Raw genomic sequence first — 8869 nt, 5'->3', positions numbered from 1 at the left:
TAACCACTGCTCCGGTATTGGCTCAACCGGATATTGAAAAGCCCTTTGATGTGTATTGTGACGCATCAGGCAGTGGTCTCGGTTGTGTTCTAATGCAAGAAGGCCGAGTGATAGCTTATGCTTCAAGGCAGTTGCGCCGGCATGAAGAACATTACCCAACTCATGACCTGGAGTTAGCTGCGGTGGTTCATGCCCTAAAAATATGGCGTCATTATCTGCTGGGAAATGTCTGTCACATTTATCTCTACTACTCTATAAGACAATAGTGTAGACGTCCACAATACCAACGGTGCACGGTTCTGCCCTCTCCCCCCCCCCCCCCCGCGATCCTCCCGAGTCCCCGCGTAGATCCCGTATCCGCGCGGCGATTGTCCCTCCTCCCCGACGCCGTGATGGCCGCGCCCCCTCTCCCTCCCCTCGGCGTGATGCCCGCAGCCCCCCTCCCCCCGATGCCATGGTGCCCTCGCGTTCCCTTCTTCCCCCGTCGCCTTTTCCTCCCTACTCTGCATTCATTCCCCAACCACGGCATGACGTTCCCACCGGATCCGGCAGCCGTGCCATTCCCTCCCACCAGAGATCACGCCCTTCCCCACCGCGGCATGGCGTCCCCACCGGATCTGGCAGCCGCCCCCATCACGCGTGATGACCGTGCTCCCATCCCACATCTCCCTCCTCCCCATCACGCGCGATGACCGGATCCGGAAGATGGGAAGGAAGGGGTGGTGCCCGACGCACTTGCCCTCCTGCGCCTATCATTTCCTCCCAGCCGCCTTCTTCCCTCGCTCCTCCATCCACCATTCCGGTCGTCCGCGGCCCTAATGCTCCGCCCTCGCCCTCCAACCCCTCGCCATTCTCGCGTCTGCGCACCGCTCGCATTCCCAGACCCGGATTTTGTAGATCTCGCTTCTCCCTCTCCTGTAATGGCGCGCCGTCGCAAGGCCCGCCTACGATGGGGCGACGACCGCGCGTATTCAATGTGGCGAGGACCGCGCGTCCGCCCTCTTCCCCAATATGTGCATGGTAAACATTTTATTGCCTGAAATCCACTTATTCGATGTGGCGAGGATCTGATGAGCAGGTTTGACTTACCACCTTGAAGAGGATGTCGCGCGAGGGGGTGGTCCGGTGCAAGGACGCCACCGCAGCAGCAGATGAGCTCCCTGGGCTGCTGCGCTACAGGTCGGCGCCGAGCATGCTGCTCGGCGAGGTGATGTGCGGGGATCAGGACTTCCCCGCGGCGGCTGGCGGCGAAGGGCACGGACCACCGGACCATGCCGCCACAGCCCACAGACAACATCCTCGCGCTCTTTCTCACCGGGCACCACTCAGAGGTCCAGGACTGAAAGCCTCCCTTCCCCGCCGCGGCCGCTCACTTCATGGACGAAGCTGCCGCCTCGCAACAACAGTAGCAGTAGCTCATGTACCAGTTGCAACAGCAGCAGACAGAGATCGGCATGCGTGGTGGGGAAGCGCCCCCAAGATCCGACCAGCTTTCATCATTGGATCGGGGCAGGCGCGACGCGGAGAGCAAGGACGTCGGGGGCGGCCATGGCGCAGTGGATCCATTGATGGAGTGAGGCATGCGCGGAGGACCCGTTTTGATAGCGCCATGCCAGGCGCGACCGCGCCACTCACCTTCCATCCACGATTTGCGGCAGGCATGGTGGGGACGCGTGACATATTTCTACTGGCACTTTAGAAGCAGTCCGTGTTTTCATCAAATTTGTTAGCTTGATTTAGCTCTTCTGCAAACTGGACTATTTTGTGCTAATTTGTTAGCTTGATTTAGCTTTTCTGCATTTAGGTACTTTGCACATCTTCATGTTGAGCTACTGCTTCAACTGCATTTGATAATAGTACTCAGAGTTGATCTATTTCTTGCAGTGACTCAAGGATGTGGTGTCTTGCTAGATGTTACTTGTTCTTATGAATGCAGCCTTTGATTTGACTTAGTTTGTACTTCTGTTTGCAGGTTATGCATGATGCTTTTGGAGTTCGGTTACATGCCGGAAAGCAGGCAGAGGTTTGCCACTGTCACCTAATACTCATATATGGCCTTGTGTTTAAAGAGAACACAACATTTTCTGCAAAATTGCTATTTGGGTTTAGTTACATTGATAAGTTTTCTGCTATTGGCATAAAAATATGTATATTTTCTTGGGTGATGTCTGCCCTTTCCTGGGTGGATGTGATGGCCGCGAGCTGTATGGATGATGAGAGAGTGAGTGGGGAGGTCAGGGAGCAGGAAGACGACGACGACAAAGTGCCTCAACTCAGCGCTGCGGCGATGGAGGCGCTCCGGGAGTTCCTGGCGGGACAGCATCGTCCGAAGGAGCAGAATGAAGCTGGAGGAGGGGAAGACGAGGTAGAGCTGGTCCCGGAGGACTGGCGGTTGAGCCAGTTCTGGTACGATGAGCGTACCGCGCGGGAGCTCGTGGAGGAGGTCGTCCGCCTTGTCTCCCCTTCTGGATCAGGCTCCGTCGCCGGTGTCATGGCCTGCATCGCATGCCTGACGCTCTATGCCTACCTGAAGAAGACGGACCCCGGAGTGCCCGCGCAGCTGTTGGAGTACGACGAGCGGTTCGGGCAGTACGGCTGCGACTTCACCTTCTACGACGACAACCGACCGGAGGAGCTGCCGGCGGCGATGAAGCACGCCTACCGAGTCATCGTTGCCGACCCTCCCTATCTGGTACTGTTTCTACCCTACCAGAGATTGCCTATTAAAAAGTGTTTGATCAGTTGTTAACATTTGAGATGAGAGGAAATATTGAGGAGAAATGGCTATTATTCGTTGGTTGATGATGCAGAGTAAGGAGTGCTTGGAAAAGGTTGCCAAAACAGTATCTTTCCTCGCACGACCTGAAGGTTCATTCCTGCTACTACTCATAGGTAATTGTAGCTCATGGCAATGCTCTGTGGAGTGAAAGCGATTAATTTGATTTTAATTTGGTATTTTGATTTTGTTCTGCAATCAATAAGCTATAGTTTGGAATTCCTATATGATAGCTTCACGTTTATAATCTAGCCAAGAGTGTTGATAATGACTTCAACTTTTTCGAGCATGGTTAGTTTAATATTGTTTTGGCAATTTAGCAATAGTGCAAATATCCTAGATGATAGTTTTGCCTTATAATCTAGCTAAGGGTGCTGGTGATGACTTCAAGTTTAATGCTGTGTCAAGTGAACATGATTAGTTTGATATTGCTTTGATATTTTAATGTTGTTTATGCAATCAATAAACATTCTTGTTGAACTCCTATATTGTAGTTTCACCTTATAATCTAGCCAAGGGTGTTTATGATGCCTTAGACTTCATTGTGCCTTCTTACTTTTGACAGAATGATCCATTAATTAATGTATTAATAGCGCAGGAGTTGCACATTTACGATGGCATCATCTGCTTCTACATGTATGCAAATGTATATAATGTAGCTAAAACCATTTACGATGTGCTGACAGTTCCAAATTGTACTGTTGTTCCTTATCAAAGTCCGTTTGTTTTCCTTTCAAGAAAAAAGGTCTCTCCATCTCATACTGAAAGCATAGTTAAACCCTGTATTTATCAAGCAAAAACTTAGTTGGAGTCACTCTATGTTGCCAGGGGAAGTTCAGATGGACCGGGCATTGGAGCTGCTGAATGTTCGTCCCTGCGGTTTCAGGCCTCGCCACTCGAACAAACTGGGCAACGAGTTCCGGCTGTTCACGAATTAAGATCCTGCTGACAGACTTGGTGGTTGGGAGCAAAGTGATGGTGCCCCCATTTAACTATAAACTAATACAATTTTTGTTCTAGAGCTGTTCCATCTTTATGAACATGCTGCATCTTTGATCCACAGCTCACTGATCCCTCCAATTTAAATTGTAGTGACAATTATTTGAGGAATCTGTGTGCTATGATGTATGGTCAATCAAACATTTACACTGTTAGTGTACCTCATTTTAATTTCGTTTTAAAATACACTGTTAGTGTATGTTTCATTTTAATTTCATCAGTATTCTTTAGAATGTCTCGTTGGCTTATTCAGATTTATAGCCAAAATGACATTATCTTGGGATAGTTCATCAGTATTTTTTAATTTCATTATCTCGTTCGGCGGCGGCATCCCGGACGGGCACAGCCTGCACACCGGCGGGCAGGTCGTGAAGGCACCCACCATCGAGTAGAACCTGTCGTGCAACCTTGAGTAGCTCTACAAGGGCATCACCAAGAAGTTGAAGATTTCTAGGGAAATTGTTGACGCAAGTGGGTAAGTGCTTGCCTGCTCTTCTCATCTCGGTCCCAACATTGTTTATTTACTATGTTCATTGATAGTATTTGAAATTGAACTGATGACGCCTTGAAATTGCTTCAGCTAACCAGATGGACCAGTCCCTGTCAGATTTATGCTTGGTTAATTTCTGCTATTGGATTCAAGTTGAACTTGCATCAATGTATAGATCACTCAGTTGAATTGATTGATTTGTATTTGGCCATTTGGGTGTGCAACTGGGCCTCGGCTTCTCCAGATGTGATAGGTCAACGACAGAGGCACCCTCTTGCTCCCATCGGCGGCGGCGGCGATGGCACCTCCTTCCATCTGCAACAACCCATGGAGGCCGACGACGGTGCATTTGGGGTTTGGAACGACGGTCGCGTGGATGCCCCTACCCCTCACGTTTGTGCGGTCCACCCTGGCTCCCTCCCTGGATGCAGCTGGCGCTCGCTGCGGGTGCTGGTGGACAAGCGATCGCTCGAGATGGCGGTGGAGGTGGATGCGAGGTGGGAGCCCATGGGGGCGCTGGAGTACTACGACTACTGGCGGGCCATGTACAGCGCCCGCAGCAACAGGTGACCGCTCGGGATGGCAGATGATGCGGCTGCAAGGTGACCGCTCGAGATCTATAAATATTGATGTTAGATGTGGTACTAACCTTAGCAAAAAGTAACTCTCAACACTCCTCCCATTTCTCAACCACGTATAGGACAAAACAGTTAGTGGTATAAAATGGAAGTTATGGATGAATTGTTCTTTCTACACTCATGCTTTTACTCCATGAATATTATAGGTAAATAGCTATTTTATTCTTTGAATTTATTTTATATTCTGCAGGAACTGTTAGAAGTTTTCTGGAGAAGAAAAAGGACAAAATAGCTGGTGTTGTTTTTTTGTACTAGGCCATCATCTAACATATAGATATGCAAACGATACTTAAACTGAACCCTCTACACAAACAGGAGGAAGAGATTGTGATAGTAAAGCTCCCTATTGTTGGGGATGAGAATGGTGAGACGGCAATAGATGGAAGGAAAATAAGAATAAGACATTTGCCTGCTGGTGTGGTAAATAGATAGTGTCTGCAACTATTGTTACTCTTCCTCTTTTCTGATTCTATAGAGGGAGCAGGTGCAGAGGGTTGAGGCAAAACAACGTTCTGTACCAATGTCTCTGGTAAATACTCCTCTCTATGTGTTTTTATCCTTGGTTGAAGTTTTAAAATGTGATTGGTGAACTTTGCCACACCGATTATTAATCAAGACATGTCTTCTCTTTTGTAGATATGCCAATTACGAGGAAGGCTTCTCTTCACCGCTTCCTTGAGAAGAGAAAGGACCGGTAAGTTGTGGTTGTTGTGATTGTTATTTTCAGTGTGGCAATTTGTTTGTTTTTTTCTCTCTCTCAGTGTTCTGTTTGGAACTAATTTGTGCCCTTTTGATGTTCTTCAGTCTCAATGCAAATGGACCATACCAAACTTCTCCTTCAGACGCTGCACCAGTCAAGAAGGAGCCCGAGAGCCAGGCATGGCTCGGATTAGGACCGAATGCCGTCAAGTCCAACCTGAACCTAAGCTAGCACACAATGACACAGCCAAATAAGACGGCACAGCAACCTCACCAAAGCCTTTGCAGGACGATCTGAAAATATGCTTTGCCACTAGAGTACCGAAACCATAAATATCCTCTCGTTATCGTGTTTTAGTGTTCTGTTTAGGCCGTGGTCCTACGCCCTCTTGTCACATAGTTCTGGATGTAAAGATAAGTAGCCAGCCATGATCGAGAGAAGTTTTTTTTGGGGGTGTTAACACACGGCCACTCTGAATTGGCCATGCTAAGGAAAATGATAGTAGTGCAAAGAGAAGTATTTGTCTTTTTTCTTTTTCTTTTTCTGAAAGCCAGATCATTTGGCTCTAGCCTTGATGTATGCAGAACAAGTGATTGTAATGGATTCTGAGTATCCTCATTGTCTTGTTGTTGCTTCACCAACCAAAGTTTGTTTGGATTCTTGCCATTCCTGCTGCAGCAAATCTCTGGTAGTTTATGGTAGCAACTCGAGCAATCTAAGGTAAAAAAATAGAGGGAGAATTTATTATATCCTTTTTGTTCATATTAATTAGCTTGAATTTTATTTTTATGTTCCTATTTGTGGAGGTAAATATATTTAAGTTGTTATCATTCTTGTTTTCTGAAAGAAATATCCTTATTTAGTGAGATGATTGTTCTTTTTCTAGCGATTCATTTGCCGTCTAAGTCATTTGTTACAAGTTCTTTATCTCATTGTTGTTTGATTTACATGGTCTCTTGTATTGACTACATTTAGTTGTAGATCTTTATCTTCCAATATTTGTTCTTTGACCCACTTTCTCTGGTTATTCTACAGGGGTTATTTCAAATCAGATTCATACTTGGATCCTTCGTTTATGTCAATAATTAAAGATCCTGATCTATGGTGCAAGGAGATGGGAAAATTTGCTCAAGCTCAAAAGGGATTTAGTTATGCTAGGTAATTGGATATGGGGATCTAGGTTGACATTCATTATCTGCAGCATAGGAATACTCAATTCATTTATGATACCTCACTAAATCAAATTCTCTTAATCTTGTAGAGATTGCTGAAATTATGTTATGATCTTATACTTCTTGTTTGTGCTTAATTATGTTTATGCGAAGGTATATTTAATGACATGTGCTCCAATGACTTCATTGCCTACAGACTGATATTTTCTAGCAACTACAATTATCGTGGAGTTGGTATTGAAGGACACCCAATTATGGTGGTTGTTGGTGCACACTTCCTTCTTCAATGCCTTGATCTTGAACGGTTTGTTCTACATGTAGTGAGGGTACGGTAATGTACCTTGATATCCTAAAGCATTGGATCAAGTGTCAGTATGCACTTTATAATCATTTGGGTGTGTATATCATGTACATTTGTATATCAAGTGTCCTGCTGCCCCACGCTCTAGAAATTTTTTAGAGCAGGTCATGTACATTTTGTAGATTGACTTCAGTGCTGGCTTCTTAGGTGCCTTGCCTGGATGCTTTGGCGAGATGTGTGCTTGGAAAGCTGTAGGTGCATTGTCCGGTGCAACATGTAGTAGCTATTTTGTTGTCCTCATCGGTAGTTGCTTGTTTGTTTTCTCAGGTGAATATTCAAAAAGATAATGGGGTGCAGATGAAGATTGATAATGGGGTGCGGATGAAGATTATTGGTACTCATGTCGATGCTACAGAAATTGTGATCTTATTGTTGTCTATATTGTTTACAGTCTAACCTAATTTTGAATGCAACTTGTATTGACTGTAGCAAGCAATGGTCATGAACGTATTGTGACCAACCAACCATGATCACATTGAACACATTTAGGCTATGTTGAAAGTTGAGGCACTATCCGTGCTCAGTTTTAAATAGAGAAATAGTAACAACAGAATGAATTAATCTGCAAATTAAATTTGTTAGATATTAAAGTCAGTGATCATATATGTTGTTCATTTTAACGTGCATAAATATTTTATCGAATAATTTGTGTTGCGTCATTTTATCGAATAATTTGTGTGCCGTCGCAACGCACGGGTATTATACTAGTACAGATCATAAGATCTTAAATTACATCTTTACCCAATCAGAGCTTAATATGAGACAAAGGAGATGGCTTGAGTTGATCAAGGATTATGAATTAGAGATTCACTATCACCCAGGCAAAGCTAATGTAGTGGCAGATGTGTTAAGTCGTAAGGCTTTCTGTCATTGTCTTACCATGAAGACTTCTGACATTACTTTATGCCAAGAAATGGAGAAGTTGAACCTGGGAATGATTCAGCATGGAACTTCAAATCACTTAAAGCTTGAGTCAGTCATCCTGCAAAGAATAGTTGACGCACAAAGAGATGATGAGGGAATGAAGCACATTTATGAGAAAATAGAAGCTGGAAAAGCCAACTGCTTCAGAAGAGATGATCAAGGTGTTGTATGGTTCAACAACCTCATAGTTGTGCCTAAAATTGATGAGATCCGCCAGCAAATTTTGGATGAAGCACATCTTAGTCGCTATTCTATTCATCCTAGAAGCACTAAGATGTATCATGATCTAAAACATCATTATTGGTGGACAAAGATGAAGGTTGAAATCACACGCTATGTAGCAAGATGTGACACTTATAGACGTGTCAAGGCCATACACATGAAAGCTGCTGGTCCATTACAATCGTTACCTATTCCAACATGGAAATGGGAGGATATAAGCATGAACTTTATTGTGGGATTGCCCAGGACCGCAAAAGGGTATCATTCTATTTGGGTTATAACTGATCAGCTTACAAAAATTGCTCATTTTCTACCGGTCAAGATAGATCACCCAGTTACTGTATATGCCCAATTGTACATTGCTCGTATTCTTAGTCTGCACGGAGTTCCAAAGACTATAGTGTCGGATCGTGGACCTCAATTTGTAGCCAAGTTTTGGGAAGCACTTCACAAATCCTTGGGTACTAAGTTGCTCCATAGTCCGGCCTATCATCCTCAAACCAGTGGGCAGACTGAGAGGGTAAATCAGATACTTGAAGATATGTTGCGAGCATGTGTTCTGGAATTCCCACAGAAATGCGATGATT

The 8869-nt window shown here is 45.2% G+C and overlaps 1 protein-coding gene across 1 annotated transcript; it reads left to right on the top strand.

Moving 5' to 3' along the window:
• Positions 1-2176: 2176 nt before the first annotated feature.
• On the top strand, positions 2177-7606 carry LOC103633876 (uncharacterized). The gene is given in 9 exon segments (XM_020541536.2): positions 2177-2692; positions 2811-2892; positions 3605-3748; positions 4441-4831; positions 5379-5425; positions 5540-5597; positions 5708-5780; positions 7404-7470; positions 7566-7606. Coding segments are annotated over 9 exon segments (1404 nt in total). The 5' UTR covers positions 2177-2191.
• Positions 7607-8869: the final 1263 nt, after the last annotated feature.

This window comes from Zea mays, chromosome 7 (genome assembly GCF_902167145.1).
Source record: "Zea mays cultivar B73 chromosome 7, Zm-B73-REFERENCE-NAM-5.0, whole genome shotgun sequence".
NCBI classification, from domain to species: domain Eukaryota; kingdom Viridiplantae; phylum Streptophyta; class Magnoliopsida; order Poales; family Poaceae; genus Zea; species Zea mays.
Note: the sequence above shows the minus strand (reverse complement) of the source record. Positions and strands in the feature narration are given on the sequence as shown.